The sequence below is a fragment of the Ictidomys tridecemlineatus genome, chromosome X (genome assembly GCF_052094955.1).
Source record: "Ictidomys tridecemlineatus isolate mIctTri1 chromosome X, mIctTri1.hap1, whole genome shotgun sequence".
Taxonomy (NCBI): domain Eukaryota; kingdom Metazoa; phylum Chordata; class Mammalia; order Rodentia; family Sciuridae; genus Ictidomys; species Ictidomys tridecemlineatus.
The window spans coordinates 80,210,441-80,231,375 of record NC_135493.1 but is presented as its reverse complement, the minus strand read 5'-3'; the positions used below and the strand labels follow the sequence as shown (position 1 = coordinate 80,231,375).

Sequence of the window (20,935 nt, the reverse complement as noted above, 5' to 3'; positions counted from 1 at the left end):
GGCCTCAGTGAACTACGTACAGTTTTCATTTCCATGTTAAAATGATTAGAGACAATGCATGGTAGGTATAGAATAAAGTTAACTGTTCCTGTTGCTATGATCATAAATGGTTCTTAAAATATTTGCTGACTGGATATTAATGTAGGTGATTAGAATGTCTTTGTCTCTTTCTGATATAATGGATGGTCAGGACAGCTCCCACCTGAGTTTACATTTGGAGACTGCAAGAGGCAAAGGGAATCATTGCAAGACCCAAAATAATAATAATAATAATAATAATCAAGTATTTTGCTATTTGGGACATTGGAGTTTAATGTCCTCTAAGTGTTTTTTTTTAAAGTCTCCTAATGCTTTTCCACAATATCAGTGCTAGTTTGAGGCTGATTTTAATTTATCCTCACTCCCATGCATCTGTGTGATACCAATAATTTATCACATCTTCAAAAATCGATTGCTTCTTGTGTACCAAGCTCTGATGGCAGCTAATCCAAGCCTTTGTTTAGATGATACTGTTTTCAATTTGGTGTATGTCCTTAGGCTGAGGGGCCACTGTCCTCTTCCATAAGAAAAATTTTACAAAAGAAAGAATTCTGATTATAAGTGACTTAGAGAAAATTTGGAAGGATCTGGAAAGCATGAAGTGTAAATAAAAACTGTTTTGTTCTGCCATCTAGAGGCAGCTACTGATAATGTATATTTCTGCCCTTAGGTTTTTTCACCTTCTATATCCTTTGGCAGACATTTTCTCATTAATAATCTGGAACTGATACGTACAGAGTGCTGTGTAAATGCATTCAAAGTGTTACCCAGTCAAGATTTAAGAGATTAGGGAGAGATTGTGCTAATTCTGGATAGTGTTTGGGTTATTCAAAACCCGTTTTAAGGAGAAATAATGAAAGGCTAAATGCTTCTCTTTCTATAAGTTTCTTAGGGATTCTTTTCAATTATCTCCCCTACAATATATTTTGGGTCTATTTAAAAAGTTGTACTAGTGTCGTCCCCCCCCCCCCAATTCCTTTCTTTCAATGAGTTCATAGTATTCTGCTTCTGTTTATAGCCATCCTTTTCAAAAAAAACTTTTATACACATGCTATCTATACTTCTTCACCTGACTCCAGTCCAGCTTCTCTTTCTACCATATCCCTCTATCACCTTTCAGGTTATGTCCAATTCTAGTGCACATTTCTCTGCAAATTTATCTCATTTCAACAATTAATGCAGTTAATCACTTTTACCATCTATTGTCTTTCAGGATACCATGATTAACTAGTCTTGCTCTTTGCCAGCTTCTCTATTGCTGGTTCTCCTTCCTTTGCCTTGCCCATTAAGTGTTAAAAAAAATAATTCACTTGTGGGCTTTCTACCTTTCTTCTCTGTGAGCAGTCATTTCGAAACCCATGGCTTCAAGTACTGTCCTGTATGCTGAGAGTCACAGGCTTCATTTTCAGTGCATACTTTTTTCCTGAACTCCATTCTGCAAACATTTACATACCTATCATGTGGAAAATAAGGTGTTAAGTGCTGAGAAGTTAACATTCTAAGAAATCAAACCAATAATCACAGTTAGATTGTGGGGTGTTGTAAAAGAAAAAAATAACAATGGGACCAGAATTAGGTGGATTGCCTTGAGAAGCCTGAGTGTTAGTTTTAATGTAAGCTCCTTAAATCGAACTAGTTGGGAGGGAAGAAAAATATTCCAATTGAAACAGTACTTGTAGTGGAGTATGGGCCAGAAAGGACTTAGAACATTCTGCAAATTAAATAGGCTAATGTGGTTGTACAGAGAGAAGGGATTGGAGAGAGTTCCAGGAGCCAAATCATACTCAGACCCCCATGGGTCATGATTAGAATTTGTATACAATTGGGGAAACCATTGAAAGATTTTAATCATGGAAGTAACATGATCTGATTTACGTTTTAAGTAGATTACTTTTGCTGCTGTCTGGAGAATGGATTGAGAATGAAATTGGTGAGATTAGTTATTCCTGTTTCAGTTGAGAAAATAAGCACACAGGTGAATTTGACCATGGTCATGTAGTGAGTTAAGTGATATGGCAGGGATTCTTACCCAGGTGTACTGATTCTGAGCCTGGATCCTGATCTGATGCTTTTCAGACTTTAATATGTGAATCATCTAAGGATTTGTTAAAGTGCAGATTCTGAATCCTCAGGTGTGAGTGGGTCTTGATGATAAATAGGGCTACCGACGTTGGGCCACACTTTTGAGGAGTAAAGCTAGTCCGCCATTACACTCATGTGCTACTGACTCAGATTTCGGAACTATGGGTATCCTCTGCCCTTAAGCTGGTTCAGTACTAGATTTTATCAGAGATGATAACTACAGAATAAGGTCACCCTTTTTAAAAGAGTGACTTCCCTTGGTATATTTTAGTTGTACACATTTGTTCCTGATGTAAATGGCAAAATAAAATTCAGACCTTAAAGGTAAGGGAAAGTTGAGGAATGAGGAATTTAAAAAGTAAATGCTCAATTAAATAGAAGTATTTAAGTAATGGTAATAGTTATGGATGGTGAGTCATAGTTCATTTTCTTAAAGCTGGTTAATTTTCTTTTTTAAATATTTTTTTTTAGTTATAGATGGACCTTTATTTTTATGTGGTGCTGAGGATCAAACCCAGTGCCTCACAGATGTGAGGCAAGGGCTCTATCTACTACTGAGCTACAGCACCAGCCCCATTAAGTTTCTTTCTAACCTAAATTTAGGAAGAAGTATTTATTACCCATACAGATTGCTAAGTGCTTAGAGTTCTGATTCTGACCCCAAAAAAGGCAGCAGTCCATTCTTGGGGATTTGTTTCAAACTATTTTTTGATAGAGGATTTTTATGTAATGGAGTTTTCACCTGTTTAACTTCCAGAAGGTAGAACTCATTCTCCTATTAGTCCCCTTCCTCATTGAGATTGATAACTTAGCTTTTCACTTTGTACCCCAGTCTCTTCCCTCTTGAAATAATTTTTTGCACAGTAGGATCTAACAGTGTATAAGGATCTGTCACAGATTTATATTTCATCTGAAAATATTTACTTTGTGCCAGAATTTATTAACCAGGCAAGGTACTTTTCTCTTAGCCTCAATTTGCTCTCTGTAAATTGGGACAAAACTTGGCTTGAGGGTTGAGGACTGCATGATAGAATATCATATGCACCTGCTGGGCAACAAGTCAGTGTATTCTTTGGAATACTTGAATTGGTACACTTGAAAGTATGTTCTATCTTCTAATAAGCTTTCTTTACGTAAGATTTCTTGGAACTATTAATGTCAGTCAGCCATGTGACTGTCCTACAGGAAAGGAAATTCTGTTCATAACATTTCCCAAATTATAGAGCAAGATGCTCTAACACACTTTAAAAAAACTAGCTCAGTATTGTCTGGATTATAGTGGGCATTCAAAAATATTCTCCTCTCCCACTGTGAAACCAGCATAGAAATTTAAACTAAGTATTTCTTACAATAGAATTATAGAAACCAGTTTAGCTTTGTACTTGTTAGAGAGACATTTGTGTTTGCTCATTCATTTGTTTTGGCTTGATTTTTTTTTAATTGGGTGTATCAGATGCTCACACTTGGTACTTAGAGTATAGAGCCACTGATGTAGATAACCTGAGACAATTTACAAATCTTATGCAACCAACAGCAGTTTGTAGGCATCCATAGTCTGGTGTTGGCAGCAGAAACACCAACTAAGCTGCTTTGTGAGAAATGCTTGGCTGTAGTTCCTGACTGCCTAACTTCCTTGGTTCCACCCCATATTCTTTTTTTATTATTATTATTAGTTGTTCAAAACATTACATAGCTCTTGACATATCATATTTCATACATTTGATTCAAGTGGGTTACGAACTTCCATTTTTTTCCCCCGTATACAGATTGCAGAATCACATCGGTTACACATCCATGTTTTTACATACTTCCATACTAGTGTCTGTTGTATTCTTCTGCCTTTCCTATCCTCTACTATCCCCCCCTCCCCTCCCCTCCCATCTTCTCTCTCTACCCCATCTACTGTAATTCATCTCTCTCCCTTGTTTTTTTCCCTTTCCCCTCACTTCCTCTTATGTAATTTTGTATAACAATGAGGGTCTCCTTCCATTTCCATGCAATTTCCCTTCTCTCTCCCTTTCCCTCCCACCTCTCCCCTGTTTAATGTTAATCATCTTCTCATGCTCTTCCTCCCTGCTCTGTTCTTAGTTGCTCTCCTTATATCAGAGAAGACATTTGGCATTTGTTTTTTAGGGATTGGCTAGCTTCACTTAGCATAATCTACTCTAGTGCCATCCATTTCCCTGCAAATGTTTTTTTGTCATTTTTTAGTGCTGAGTAATACTTCATTGTGTATAAATGCCACATTTTTTTTTTATCCATTCATCTATTGAAGGGCATCTGGTTTGATTCTACACACTAGCTATTGTGAATTGTGCTACTATGAACATCGATGTAGCAGTATTCCTATAGTACGCTCTTTTAAGGTCTTTAGGAAATAGTCCATGAAGAATAGCTGGGTCAAGTGGTGGTTCCATTCCCAGCTTTCCCAGGAATCTCCATACTGCTTTCCAAATTGGCCGCACCAATTTGCAGTCCCACCAGCAATCTACAAGTGTGCCCCTTTCCCCACATCCTCGCCAGCACTTCTTGTTGTTTGACTTCATAATGGCTGCGAATCTTACTGGAGTGAGATGGTATCTTAGGGTGGTTTTGATTTGCATTTCTCTGACTGCTAGAGATGGTGAGCATATTTTCATGCACTTGTTGATTGTTTGTATGTCCTCCTCTGAGAAATGTCTGTTCAGGAGCAATATTAACAAAAACAGCATGGTACTGGTACCAAAACAGGCGGGTGGACCAATGGTACAGAATAGAGGACACAGAGACCAATCCACAAAATTACAACTATCTTAATTTTGACAAAGGGGCTAAAAGCATGCAATGGAGGAAGGATAGCATCTTCAACAAATGGTGCTGGGAAAACTGGAAATCCATATGCAACAAAATGAATCTGAATCCCTTTCTCTCGCCATGCACAAAAGTTAACTCAAAATGAATCAAGGAGCTTGATATCAAAACAGAGACTCTGCGTCTGATAGAAGAAAAAGTTGGCTCCGATCTACATACTGTGGAGTCGTGCTCCAAATTCCTTAATAGGACACTCATAGCACAAGAGTTAAAAACAAGAATCAACAAATTGGACTCACTCAAACTAAAAAGTTTTTTCTCAGCAAGAGAAACAATAAGAGAGGTAAATAGGGAGCCTACATCCTGGGAACAAATTTTTACTCCTCACACTTCAGATAGAGCCCTAATATCCAGAGTATACAAAGAACTCAAAAAGTTAAACAAGAAAACAAATAATCCACCCCATATTATAATGTGGATCTCTAGCCTCCCCTCAATTCTTTGAGCTATCAGATATCCTAGTAAATTACTTTTCTGCCTTAGTTAGCCAGTCTTGCTGTTTGTATATTATTCTTAGTCAGAACAACTCTACCTAGAGCAAGAAGCTTATTTGTGTGAAGATTTACCAGTAACCTTATCTGTGTTTTGTAAGCCATTAAAATGGTTGTGATTTTATTAACTCAGTGCATATATTATTTAGTGCTTTTGTTTGATTAATTGAATTGAGAATTGAATTTTTAAAATATATTTACTTTTATAATTTTTACTTGGTGCATTATAATTACATATAGCAGTGGGATTCATTGTGACATTCATACCTGCCCAAAATTTGACAAAATTCACTCCCAAGTACCTCCCCATCTACTTTCTTCCTCTCCCTGATCCCCTTCCTATATTCTACTAGTCTCTTTTCTATTTGGTGAGATCCCTTTTTATTCCTTTTTTTTTGGTCTTCTGCATGAGAGAAAATATTTGACACTTGACTTTCTGAGTCAGGCTTATTTCATTTAGCATGGTATTCTCCAGTTCCATCTATTTGCCAGCAAATGCCATAATTTCATTATTCTTTATGGCTGACTAAAACTTTTATTGCATTTATATACCACATTTTCTTTGTCTATTCATCTGTTGACTGACACTCAGGCTGGTTCCATAACTTGGCTATTGCAAATTGTGCTGCTGTAAACATTGGTGTGCATATATTGCTATAGTGTGCGGATTTTAATTCCTTTGGATAAATAGCTAGAAATGGGAGACCAGGATCACATGGTGGTTCCATTCTTTGTCTTTTTTTGGGGGGAAGCGGGTACCTGGGATTGAACCTAGAAGCACTTAACCACTGAACCACATCCCCAGCCCTTTTTTTCTTTGTATTTTATTTAGAGACAGACAGGGTCTTATTGAGTTGCTTAGTGCCTCACTTTTGTTGAAGCTGGCTTCGAACTTGTGGTCCTCCTGCCTCAGCCTCTGGAGTGGCTGGGATTATAGGCATGTGCCACCTCACCTGGCCATTCTTTGTCTTTTGAGGACTTTCTATAGTGGTTGTACCAATTTTTTAGTCCCACCAACAATGTGTGTTCCGTTTCTGCTCAACCTCACCAGCATTTGTTATTTGTACTTGTTGATTGCCATTCCAACTGGGGTCAGATAAAATCTCCATGTGGCTTTAATTTGTATTAGCAAAATTGAGCAGAAGGTACAGAAATTTACCATATACCTCCTGACCCCACATGTGGATACCTCCTCCAATATCAGCATTTCTTCCCTGGGGTGATGTGTTTGTTATAAATGGTGAACCTACCTTGACATGTGAAGACCACAGTTTAAATTAGTGTTCACCCTTGTACTTTTTTGGGTTTGGATACATTTATAACAACATGTATCCACTATTATGGTATCATACATAATAATTGGACTGCCCTAAAAGCCCTCGGTTTTCCACCTCAGTCATCTCTTTCTCTCTCTCTACTAACCCCTGGGAACCCCTGAAGTTTTAACTGTTTCCATAACTTCTTTTCTAGAATGTCATGTAGTTGGAAGCATATAGTATGTATGTATAGTTTGTTTTTTCAGATTGATGTATTTCACTTAGTAATATGAATTTAAATCTCCTTTATGTCTATTTTTTACTTGATAGCTCATTTCTTTTTAGTGCAGAATAATATTACATTGTCTAGCTGTACCACAGTTGGTTTATCAAAAGACAACTTGATTGCTTCTAAGTTTTGACAATTATTAAATAAAGCTACTAGAAACAGTTGCACACAGGTGTTTGTGTGGACACAAGTTCATTTTGTTTGGGTAAATACCAAGGAGTGTGATTACTGAGTCATATGGTAAGACTATGTTTACTTTTGTAAAAAAACTGTCTTCCAAAATAGCTGTCCAACCAGCAATGAATGAGAGCTGTTGTTCCACATCCTTGCCAGCATTTGATGTTATTAGTGTCATTGTTCTGGATTTGCTCATTCGAATAGGTGTATAGTGATTTCTCATTGTTGTTTTAATTTTCATTCTCCTGATGACTATGATGTGGGGAATATCATTTCATATGCTTATTTGTCATCTGTATGTCTTTGAGATGTTTGTTGAGATCTTTGACCCACTTTTTCATTGGCTTATTATCTTATTGTTTTCAGAGTTCTTTGTGTATTTTGTATTTATCCTATGTCTTTGAAAACATTTTCTCCTCTCAGGGCTTGTCATTTTATTCTCTGGAAAGTGTGTTTTTCAGCAAAGAAGATATTAATTTTAATGAATTTGTGTTTAAAATTCTTGCTTTCATGGGTGATAGTGCCTCGGTTATATCTAAAAAGTCATCACCAAACCCTGTGTCATCTAGATTTTCTTCTTTGTTAACCTTGTAATCTAGAAGAAATCTAATTTTACATTTACATTCAGATTCATGATGCAGTTTGAGTTAATCTTTGTGAATAATTTGAGTGTAAAGGTCTAGGTTTATTTTTGCCCAGATATGGATATGGACTTGTTCCAGCACTATTTGTTGGGAATACTTATCTTTCATCATTATGTTGCCTTTGTTTCTTTGTCAAAGAATAATTGACTATATTTATGTGTCTAGTTTTGAGCTTTATGTTCCATTTATCTGTTTGTTCTCACTAATATAACACATTCTTGATTACTGTGGCTTTATTATATATATATTTAGTTGTAGGTGGACACAGCACCTTTATTTTTTATTTTTATGTAGTGCTGAGGATCAAACCCAGTGCCTCATGCATGCTAGGCAAGCACTCTACCACTGAGCCACAACCCCAGCCCCTCTCTGTATAAATTTAGAATCAGCTTATCAATATTAACAAAATAACTTCTTGAGATTTTTAGTCGAAGTCTCATTGAATGTATAGATCAAGTTGGGAAGAATTTGTCAGTATTGAGTCGTTTTATCCATGGACATGGAATCTGCTTTGTTTAGTTTCTTTCATTACTGTTTTATGGTGATATTGTGCGAAATTTGGTAGATTTTTGCCTAAGTATTTTGGACATGAATATAAATGATATTGTTTTTTATTTCAAATTCCACTTGTTTGATGCTAGTATAGTACATAAGAAAGCAGTTGACTTTTGTATATTAGCTTTATATCCTACAACCTTGCTATAATCAATTACTTGTTCCAGGAGCATTGCTATTTTCTTTGTTTTGTATCTTTAGATTTCGACATAGATGATTATGTCATCTGTGAAAAAGCACAGTTTTCTGTCGTCCTTCCCTATCTAGGTACCTTTTATTTTTTTCTGTCATCTTAATGCATTAAGTAGGACTTGCAATATAGTGTCAAAAGCAGTGATAAGGTGGGTTGCCCTTGCCTTGTTCCTGATCTTGGGGGCAAAACTAGTTTCTCACCATTAAGGTATGTATTATTTGTACTTTTTTAAAGTTACTCTATATTGGTTTGAGGTATTTTACCTTTTTTCCTAGCTTACTGAGATTGTTTTTTCACCACTGAATTTTTAGTTTTTTTGTATATTCTATGAATGGTTTTCAAATCTTTTCTTCCAGTAAGTTTTATCATTTTACATTTAATTCTGTAATTTATTTTGAGTTAATTTGTATGTAAACTATGAAACTTAGGTGAAAGTTAATATTTTTTACCCATGGATGATTTCTTGTTTTGGTACCCTTTGTTTATAAAATATTCTTTTTGAATGGCTTTTTCACCTATGTGAAAAAAACAGTTGGGCATATTTGTATGGGTCTCTTTCTGGGTTCTCTATTCTGCCATATTGATCTATGCTATCTATTCCTTAGCCAATAATACACAATCTTGATTTTTATGTATATATATGTATGTGTGTGTGTGTATGTGTATGTATGCATATACAAATGCATGCATATGTGTATATAATTATAAATTGAGTAGAGTGACATAGCAGTGGAATAGAATAGTATTTGCTGGGGTTAGAGAAATGTTGGTCAAAGTATACAAAGCATACATTCCAGGAGGTATGAATTCAAGAGCGATGTTGGACAACATAGCAATTATATAGTTAATATCCCTGTATTATATATATGAAAACTGCCAAGAGTAGATTTTAAGTGTTCTCACCACAACAAAACGTATGTGAGGCAGTATACAGGCATTAATTAGCTTGATTTAGACAATTTGTAGTATTTACCTATTTCTACACATCATATAAATACATATAATTTTTACTAACACTGAGCTACATCCATAGCTCTTTTATTTTTTTTTTTTTAATTTCAAGACAGGGTCTCATTAAGTTGCCCTTGCTAGCCTCAAACTTGAGATCCTCCTGCCTCAGTGACCTGATTTTGCTGGTATTATAGTTCTGCATCACTATGCCAGCTTTTCAATTTAAAAAGTAATTGTGAGATAATAAATTTCTCTTTTTAAGCCCCCCAAATGTGAAGTGATTCATTACTCTTTCTTTTACAAACTTGATTCAGCTGTTGTTATTCCTTTGTAATTCCACATACACTGTAGTATAATCTAGGTTTATTGACCAAAAAATTTTCTAGGTTTTGTATGATAAACATATTAAACACACAGAAACACACATAAATTTTAGGAGATGACATTTCTGCTATGTTCTGTCTTAGATAGCTTCATATATTGAGATCATCTTTTTTTTTTTAAATTAGCCTTTGTAGTTTTCAGTGCATGTTTTGTAGATTTACAACTAGATGTTTCACAGTTTTTGAGTGATTGTGTATCTTTAAGTTAGGAGCTCACATATCCATTTTTCTACATTTTATCTTGTATCCTATGACTACTGAGATCATTTCTTAGCTGAGAAGGTTGTTTTTGTAGATGTTTGGGGGGATTTTCTATGTAAATAATCCAAATAGGAGCCGATTTTTGTTTCTTTCTGGTCTGCATGCCTGTTATTTCCTTTTCATGCTGTATTATAATGGCTAGAACTTCAAACCTCTGTTGAATAGAGGTGGTTTGAAAAGATCATTGCCATGTTCCTAATCTTAAAGGGAAAGCATCAGTTATTTGGATGGTGTAGGGTTGAGGCTGATTGCTATTTCATGCAGCAGAGGCAGTGTAATTGCCTCCCTGCAAATGATAGTAGTCCCAATAATGTGACAGCCACAGTGGGTGTAGGAAGTTTTCTAAGCAAAGGAGAAAAAAAAAAAGCAAGCTTGTTGGAAGCAGGCATTTTGTTCATTCTGTATTAGATGCTGAGGTAAGCTTTTTTGTTTTTTGTTTTTTGTACCAGGGATTGAACCCAGGGGTGCTTAACTATGAGCCACATCCCCAGCCCTTTTTATCTTTTATTTTGAGACAGATTAGGGCCTAAGTTGATTGGGGCCTTGTTGAATTTCTGAGGCTGATTTTGAACTTGTGATCCTCCTACCATAGCTTCTGGAGTTGCAGAGATTACAGGTGTGTCCAACTGCAGCCAGTATAATTACATACCCTAAATACCAACTATAGAGGGACAGCATCTTTTTTTTTTCCTTAATAGAAACATTTTATATTGATAAATGTTTGAAGTAATGGATGTTAAGTACGCTGATTTGATCACTACACATTGCGTGCATGTGTCAAAATATCACACTGCACTCCATAAATATCTACAATTATCTTGTATCAATTAAAAACAAAATGTTTTAGCTAGGCTTGTGATGCACATCTGTAATTCTGATGACTTTGGAGATTGAGGTTGAGGCGGAAGGATCGCAAATTAGAGGCCAGACTGAGCAATTTAGCAAGACCCTGTGTCAAAATTTTGTTAAAGAAAGCACTGGGGGTGCAGCTTGATGTTAAGAGTGCCCATAGCTTCAATCCCTAGTACTGAAATAGATAAATTGAATTAAACAAAATTAAAATGTTTTAGAATTAGAATATATTCTGGATTTTTCGTGAACCCTTCCTGAATGCCTGTTGATTGAATGAACACAGGTTATGTGAGCAAATGCAAGCTATTTCCACAGTACTGAATGTATTGGACTAAATTTAGACCAAAGGCTGGCAGAAATTTGTACTTAAACTGTCACCTTTATATTATGACAACCTTCTTTGTAGGACATTGACCTTTGGTGATTGCTATAGTGAGTACATTGTTACTTGCAGATTTTTTTTTTTAAATAAAGAACCTGCAATCTCTCTCTACCTCTGTGCATTTGTCCTACTTTCTAATGGTAGAAAACTTCTCTACCATCAGAAATCACTCAGAAGAGATTATACTGTGGGTCCCATCAGGCTATTTCTCTGCTTTTTTACTAAAGTGATTGTTTTCTGTGCTCAGGACATTTCTGGTAGGAGTCTTAACCTCATTTACTAATTTAAAAAATAATCATATTGCCTTTGTAAAAACAACAAAAGAAGCATATGGCAAGGGCTGGGGTTGTAGTTCAGTGGTAGAAAGCTTGCCTAGCATGTGTGAGGGACACTGGGTTCGATTCTCGGCACTGCATATAAATAAAATAAAGCATTGCTAAAATATACATTCACAGTCCTTGTTTTGCAATGAATTAACATTTTGATGCACATCCTTTCTAAATTGTTTTCTTCAGATGAAGTTTATATTATGCATTCTATATTTATATTGTACATTCTACCTTTTTGTAGCAAGGATCTCTGAATTTTATTTATGTATTAACAGTTATATAACAATATTCTACTATTATATATGATCATACAATATGGATTCTTTTGGTTAAATATTTGTGTGCATCCTTACTACTTTCTTTGAATAAATTTATAGAGGAAGAATTGCTAAGTTTTACAGTGAATTGCAGGACTGTTGTGAATTCTTCCATCCTGAGTTGTTGTAAACATTGTACACTTTTATTTTCAACTAATGGTTTGAGAGCCTTGTAAAAGAAAGACAATTTTGTTTTGGCTTAATTTGGCTTCAGGCTTATGTAGCAGGGATATGGGTTAGTTTCATCTGAGGAGATTCTTTACTCTTCTCATGTTCATAGATGTGTCTATATGAGTTGACATAGCATTGTAACTCTAGTGTTTTTACTTTTAAGCATTTCATATGCCCTTCATTCTATATTGTATATGGGTAAGCCTGTAGAGCTGAAGACTGCAACTTTTAAATTCTAAATTCTTTTGGAATTGTTTTTTTCAGGTCATAAAGCAGAAAATCGAAAACATGAAAGTAGACAGGACTAAACTGAAAAAGACACCTACTGAGGCTGTAAGTATCCACATGTTTGCTTTGCCAGTTTTCTTCATTTTAGAAAAAAAAACTTTGTGATCAGTTCACCCATGTTGATCTTCTAAAAATGTCTTTGCTCATACAAACTATAATAAAATAGCAATTTTTGGATGCTGGGGGGAATAAAGAGCCCATTGTAGAGCAGTTTCCTAGCATATATCACACCCTGGGTTTGAGTCCCATCACAACAACAATAAAGAAAAAGAAAAAAACCCAGTAATTTGTTTTTGAAACAGATTTCATTTGGAACTTTTGTTGGTTTTAAAAAAAAATGGCCAAGTGACCATGGAATGTGACCAGTGGCATAGTACTTTGTAACTGTGTGTATCTTACATAGGTTTTCAAGCTGTTATTCCTATGCACTGAAAGGCAGTGTAGTACAATGGAAAAAACAGATAGAGATTCAATTTCTGACTATAGCTGTTGGACCATTCTTGGTTTTGTTTTTTACAAAATGATAGTGACAATACATGCTAATTTTCTTCTGAGGTCAGTTGTATTTTTCCCATGTTTTATTGGTTGTTCTTAGTTATACATGATTGTAGAATCCATTTTGATAAAATTATATAAGCAAGGAATATATCTTATTCTAATTAGGACTTGAGGCCAGTGTTTTATTTTTATTTTTAAAATATTTTTCTAGTTGTTCATGGACATTTATTCATTTATATGTGGTGCTGAGAATTGAGCCCAGTGCCTCACACATAGTAGACAAGCATTCTACCACTGAGCCATGACCCCAGCCCAAGGCCATCGTTTTCACTTTCTTTTTATTACTGATTTTTAAAAAAATACCTTTTTAGTTGTCAATGGTCCTTTATTTTATTTTGTAGTTGTTGAAGGACCTTTATTGTATTCATTTATTTATATGTGGTACTGAGAATTGAACCCAGTGCCTCACATGCTAGGCAAGTACTCTGCCACTGAGCCACAACCCCAGCCCCAATATTGATTTGTTTTTGAGGGGTATGACTGGTGATTGAACCCAGGGATGCTTTACCACTGAGCTAAAGTCCCAGCCCTTTTTGCTTTTTATTTTGACACATGGTTTTGCAAGATTGCTTAGGATCTCACTAAGTTGCTGAGATTGACAGGCTTCTCCTGTCTCAGCCTCCCAAGTTCCTGGAATTACAGGTGTGTGCCACTTCACCTGTATTATTACTGATTCTTTTTGTTTGTTTGTTTTTGGTACCAAGGATTGATCTCAGTGGTGCATAGTCACTGAGCCACATCACCAGATCTTCTTATTTTTTATTTTGAAACAGGGTCTCATGAAGTTGTCTAGGGCCTCCCTAAGTTGTTTTAAATGTGTAATCCTCCTACCTCCGCCTCCCTGGTGCTGGGATTACAGGCATGCACCACTATTCCCAGCTTATTACTGATTCTTCATCATACAATTCAGTTCATCCTATGTATTGGGTATTCATGTCAGTTGATTCTAGGTCAAGAGTCGAAATTCCAGCTTTAGTTCAGTGTTCCATCAGTTATCTACAACCACATTGTGAGGTTAAAGAAGGGTTTTTGAAAATTCTCACATAGACCCTATTTCCCATTACAATTAATTATCACAAGCTTTGGAATCAGATCTGGGTTTTAATCTTACCAGGCTTTTGTTGCCTCATATCCATAGCTACAAAATAGGATTGATAATTCCTCCCTCTTTGATTTGAGACAGTTTCTTAGCCTAGTATCTGGCATACAATAAATGAGATCATTTTCTAAAATACATGCCACTTGGGTGTTTTTTAAGAAGTCTAACCTCTGTCAAGTATCACTGAAAACATTTTGCTATATTTCTTACAGTCTTAAAAAAAAATCTGCTTTTACACTCACAGTCATTCTGCCCTTTTCACTTGGCAGTTGTGTTAAGGAGGATGATAAATACTGTCTTCTCATCCTTGACAGTATTATGCATTGTCTTTTTAAATTTTTGTAAATTTACTAGGTGGGGGAAAAAGGATTCAATTATTTTCTAACTTGGATTGCTTCAATACCTATTTTTAAATTTACCATCTTGTTCCTTTCATATTTCAAATTAGAATACCTGTGCTTATTACTCAATGCTTTATATATGTGGGAGGGGATTCATTTTCACATCTGTTGCTGATATTTTTCATTAACTTTTGATTGGGTTTTCATGTGTTTTGGCATCTAGAAGTTTTGACAGCTGTGTTCTAAAATATCTTTGGAACCTGAAGAGCAAGAAGAAAATTCTCAGGCAATGAAAATTAAAAAATAAAGACAGTGGCATCAGCTTTAGAATTCACTAATAAGAGACTTAGTGTGTATGAAGACTTATATGGTAGTACAGGGGTTATATATTATGGGGAGCGATGGTATTAGTCATTGTTTGGCTGTGTATCATGGGGACTATTGCACCGCAGTAAATTCTACATAAATCAAAAGTCAGATATTTTTTAAAGAAAAAAGTTAAAGGAGAAGAAGAAAATATTGGTGAATGTTTACCTGGTCTTAGGGTGGGGATTGCCTTTTCAAAAATTAAAGGAAATGGGAAAAAACAATGGAAATGAAAAATACCATATCTTTGGATAAAAGACAAATGACCCATAACCATTGTAACAAGTACGAGGCAATATCTTATATCTGTTGGACATTTATATGTCCTCCCTGGATAAGTATCCATTCAAGTCCTTTGTGGTTTCTTTTTTTTTAAGTTATTGCTTTGACTTCTTATATTTGTTTATTTGTTTTTTGGTACTGGGCATTGAATCCTCTGGGGTTCTTAACCACCAAACTACAATCCAATCCTTTTTTCATTTTTTCTTTTGAGCCAGGCTCTTGCTAGTTGCTAAGGACCTTGAAATTTTCATCCTCCTGCCTCAGTCCCTAAGTTTCTGGAATAGGCATGCACCACTGCTCCTGGCAGCCTTTTCCCATTTAAAAAATTGGGTTATTTGAGGGGTTTTTTGTTGTTGTTGTTGTTATTGAGTATGGGAATTTTTTTAAATTAACCCCTGGTATTATGAAAAGTGAAATAAGTCCATCACAAAGAGAGAGTCTCAAATAGTAAGAAGTATGGATTTAGGCAACAGGGAAAGTGGGGAATTAGGGAGGAGTTGTTCAATGGATTCAAATTTACACTTATGCAAGATGAGTAAATTCCAGATCTTTGCTGCAGAATATAGTGCCTATGATTAACAGCAAGATATTTTGTACTTAGAAGATAAGTGTTCTTATCGAACTCAGAGAAACTTGGCTATTACCTGGATTGTTGTCATGGTGACATGAGTGGATACATACATCTAAACTCACCAAATGTATATGTTAATTATATGCTGTTTTTATATGCCACTTATATCTCAGTAGAGCTCATGTGGCTGGAGGAGGGCACATGACAAGCTGGAGAAAATACTTATAACCCCATGTTTAGTAACTAAGTCAGTAGGAGAAATGAATATCCCAATGACAAAATGGGCATGAGACATTTCAAATAACAACAACAAAACAAAACCAGTAAAAGTAGAATTTTCAAGTCACTGTACTTTTAAGGCTTTAGTTGCCCATTTTTTTCAAGTTGCAGATAAGAAGGCTCAATTTCTCTTACTGTGGCCAATACTTGGTGTTATTTTTTAGAAAGGTTTTTAATTGATCACTTTGTATATTGGCAACAATAAAGATAATTTTACTCTAGGTTTGATATTTATTGGCATAAGTCAATATAAACTCTGGTATGCAGCTATTGAACTAGCAAGTGTTATTCTCATTACCATAAATAAGAAAATCACACTTCCTTTGATTTGGGGGAGGCGGTACCAGGGATTGAACCCAGTGGTGCTTGTCCAGTGAGCCACACCCCCAGCCCTTTTAAAAAAATATTTTATTTAGAGACATGGTTTCACTGTGTTGATTTAGGATCTCGTTGAGTTGCTGAGGCTGGCTTTGAACTCAAATCCTCCTGCCTCGGCCTCCCAAGCCATGGGGATTACATGCATGCACCATGTTACCAGCTTGTTTGCATTTGTATAGCATGGATAAGATGGTAAATATGCTATTGTGCTAACTGGATGTTGTGAGCAGAAAAAACAGGTACTTTAGATGCTCAGACCTGTGCTAGAATCAGAGATGAACCCTGTGAAAACTTGAGGGCCTGCCACATTGTAAGATTCTTGGGGTATGGGGAATGTTGCAATGTCTCTTCAAAAATGAGTGCCAAGTTGCTGCACACACCACAAAGAAAGAAATAGCATTTGGGGTGGCTCTTTGGATTTGGAGCCAACATTTTGGGCCTGCTGTTCTGGTCTACTTTCTTGATAATTTAGTGGACAATGCTGAAATGTTAGTGAAATCTGGAACTAAAAAAAATCTCTGCCCAGAAGTCCAGGCTATGATGCAAGGTACCCTGCCAGTTGTATATTAAGACCAAGTAGACCCATATGCCTGACTTAAGTGTTAGCCAAAGATGCCGTATAGTGCCTTTGGCAAGGCTCATTGCCAGAATCACAGCTAAGACCCCTTAAGTTTTGGCCATACTATTTTCTGCCAATATCTGTTTTACACTTAAAAACAGTTTCTAGCTTATTACAGGGCCTTATTAAAAACAATGCTTGATTATGGGACACACCAATAATGCATCATGAAAAAGGTATAATCTAACTTACATAATCATAAAAATGGATTTGCATAGCTGCATTCTATTAGAAAGGAAGCAGTATATTTGTTACTGGGCCGAAGTACATCCAGAAGGCACAAAGAAACTCATGAGCAGATGGTTCACATTTCTCATGGTATATGTCTCTGCTTCTTTGCCTCTTCCCCAGCTTGTAGGAAAAGGTGCAGGCCTGGCTTTTGGAAGAATTTTGTCATACATTTTATATACATTTAATCGTCAAAAAAATTGTGATGAATCTTAATGTTTACTTTAGGAAAAGTTGGGGGCTTGTCTTAGAGAAAACTATCATTTTATATTCTTTTATATTTTTATATTCCACATTCTGTTTTAGATGCCAAAATTACATTTACTTTAGTTTAAATTTCACCAGTACATTGCTACATGTGTAAGTGCTTTTATTTCACTTTGTAAAAAAGGATGCTGAGATTCAAAGAGGGAGTTTACCAACTACCTAATTCCCAAGCCCATTATTTTTGCAATAGTAAGCTGCCTTTCACCATTTAAGCTCTTTATTATATGAGATAAGTACTTTATTTATATGGCAGATACTTGAACTTTGTCTCTAAGGTAGCTAGTAAATCTGTTTTCCTGATAAGAACACTGGCTGAGAGGTTGGACTTGATCATGATCAAACAGCACAGTAAACATATAATGAAAAACTGAACCCAGATTTGTTTGGTTTCAAATGTGGGCATGTTCCCAGGACATCATATTGCGTTTAAGAGTTAAAAGAACAAATGTAATCACTTCTCTCAGCTGCCATTCATTAGTGGAATGCTTCTCTCTGCCAGCCCGTATCTCATTTCTCCTTTCCATTTTTGGGAACTTTACTATAAACTCTCAATCCCCTCCTTCTTACCTGGCAATCCCATTCATCAATACAAGAGAACAGGAATGTATGTAAATGGGAATCCCAAGTAAGAATAGTCTTAGTTTTTACAAAATTCTGAAGCTCTTTACCTTTACAAAATTCTTAAACTCTGGTCTCCAACTGTTGGGGGTTTTAATGTTGCATAAAAATATAGTCCATGACATTCTTCTCCATTAAGTCAGGCTTTTCATTGTTTCAGTTTCAACATATCTCACCAGGCACACTGTTTCAGACCATGGTCCAGATTCATTAATTTTGTTTATTGTAGATGTTTAGCTTATCTCCTTTTGTCTGTTGTCTGTACCCTTCAAGCTAGTTTGTCTACATCTATAGGTGTATCCTTTTTTTTAAGTGCATAGATAGATGGGTTATTGGGGAAAACAGTATTTCTTTATAAAGGAAAGTAGTGTTTCTTCACAAGGTTTCCATTTTAACCAAGTGATCATCTGGCAGATCTCCAGTTTTATATAAGCAAAAGTTAACTGTGGCTTCAAGGGTTACTTTTCCCTTATGTCTTCCTCATTCCAAAGTACCTTTTGTGAATTCTTTCTTGTTTTTCTCAGCCTGCAGACTGCAGAGCCTTAATAGACAAACTCAAAGTTTGTAACGATGAGCAACTTCTCTTGGAACTACAGCAAATCAAAACATGGAACATTGGAAAGGTATGTGATTTATGCTCCCAAAATACAGGACTCACTGTACTGATAAATCATTTTTGTGTGTACTATGTAAAGAGAAATGACAATGGCGTAGTCCGATTCAGCACTTAATAAGTAGTGTCTAGCAAGCATAGCTTTAGACCAGTGGCTTTTATCCTGAATTGTTGCCAAGAAAATTCTGTAGCAGAAAATGAGGAATGCTTGCACATCATATAAAGAGTTTTGAGAGTCCTTTGATTTTTACTTGAAGATTAAAGGAATATTCTCTTTTTTCAATAATTTTTTATATGTTGATGGACCTTTTATTTTATTCATTTATTTATATGCGGTACTGAGAATCAAACCCAGTGCTTCATGCATGCTAGGCAAGTGCTCTATCACTGAGCCACAACCCCATCCCCAGGAATATTCTTTAGACGACTCCAAAAATGAACTTTGGATAAAATGGGTTTAGAATGTAGATAGTCAGGATTCTTCCTTTGAATATCTGTCTTTAGGGATTTGGTGGTGTTTACTGCTGGTAGTATATTATTTTGATGGGTGTGTAACAAGGAACTTGGGCCATTTTCTCTCGGAGTATGATGTTCTCATAGATGGGAAGTGAACTTGTCTAGGCATCATGCTTAGCAGTTTCTTGTAACAAAGCAGCCATGCAGTGCTTTTCTCTTATTCTTAAATACTCTTTTCTCCTCTCTCTACAGTGCGAGTTATATCACTGGGTGGACCTGTTGGACCGCTTTGATGGAATTCTTGCAGATGCTGGACAAACAGTGGAAAATATGTCATGGATGCTTGTATGTGATAGGCCAGAAAGAGAGCAGCTAAAAATGCTGCTCTTGGCTGTGTTGAACTTCACAGCCTTGCTTATTGAGTACAGCTTTTCCCGGCATCTGTACAGTTCCATAGAGGTAGGAAAGGTTCAAGTCTGTGTAATATGTTCTTAACTAGAATTGTGTATATCCATGGGAATTGCTATTTTTCCCTGATGCTCACTTCTTTCCTTTTAATTATGGAGCTCTGGGTTTTTTTCATTATTAAAGATAATGATAAGAGCTGAGGATGTAACTCAATGGTAGTGTACTACCTAGATTCAATCCCCAGCACTGCCCCCCCCAAAAAAAAAGAGAGAGAGAGAGAGAGAGAGAATGGTATGATGTTTCATTGGTATAGCTAACACCCCTCTTAGAATTGATTGAAAGATTTTATAATGTTGCCTTCACCCTACCTTTTCAAGAATCAAGAAAAATGTAGTACACATATTGAAGTATTCAAGGGAATTTGCAGAAATTGATCTTTGTTTCAATTTATTAGAAAAGCTCCAGATTACTTTTAAACTATTAGAAATAATTGAATTTTGTTAATTTGTTAATGTATTTACTATTCTTTTAGGTTATAACTTCATACTGCTTTTTGATTATTTCTCCATTCTCCCATATTCTCCTCCAAATATATACAGTCCTCCCTTAGTACCTAGGAGGGGATTAGTTCCAGGAGCTCCTGCATATACCAAAATCTGCTGTCTCTCAGGTTCCTTATATAAACAGTTATTACACTGTATTGTTAGGGAATACTGACAAGGAAAAAGGTGTGCATGTTTGGTAGAGATGCATTTTTTAAAATTTTTTTTTTAGTTGTAGATGGACACACAATATTTTTTTAATGTGGTGCTGAGGATCAAACCCAATGCCTCACACATGCAAGGCAAGCACTTTACCACTGAGCTACAGTCCCAGCCCTAGAGATGCATTTTTAAAAAATATTTCTAATCCGTGGTAGATTTGATCAGTGGATGCAGGACCCAGAGCTATGTATGAAATGCATATTCATAGCATACTTTATCTCCTTGAAGTAGGCAAAGAAATCAGTGGAATTTTGATTTGGTCAAAAATCACTATAAGAAGAAATTGTTTCACTGTAGCTCAACGTTGGACTTTTCATCTCTATTAGTTAGGTACCCCATTATTTTTTAGGTGTGTTAATTTTTCCAAAGAATCAGAATCAGTAAATAAGCAGAAAGAAAATAGCTTAGGAAAAGATTTAGGATAAGTAAACAATAGCAAGCACACAGGTCTAAGGAGTGGATAAGCAATTTGGTGAAGGTGAAATAGGTATGATACACAAGGAAGACCATGGTCTTCAGGGAAATCAGCAAATCAAAATACCTTGATTCATTTCTAGCTAAATTACATGCTGGCTTTA

At 35.8% G+C, this 20,935-nt stretch overlaps 1 protein-coding gene across 18 annotated transcripts in view; it reads left to right on the top strand.

Annotated features, from left to right (window-relative positions):
• The window catches only part of Huwe1 (HECT, UBA and WWE domain containing E3 ubiquitin protein ligase 1), a 143,829-nt gene that overhangs the window by 22,917 nt on the left and 99,977 nt on the right, over positions 1-20,935 (top strand). For all 18 annotated transcript variants that reach the window (XM_021719788.3, XM_078034767.1, XM_078034766.1 and 15 more), the window contains 3 exons: positions 12,487-12,555; positions 18,641-18,739; positions 19,438-19,644. In XM_021719788.3, coding sequence (XP_021575463.2) covers positions 12,511-12,555; positions 18,641-18,739; positions 19,438-19,644 — 351 coding nt within the window. In that variant the 5' untranslated portion in view covers positions 12,487-12,510. The remainder of the gene's footprint in view (positions 1-12,486; positions 12,556-18,640; positions 18,740-19,437; positions 19,645-20,935) is intronic.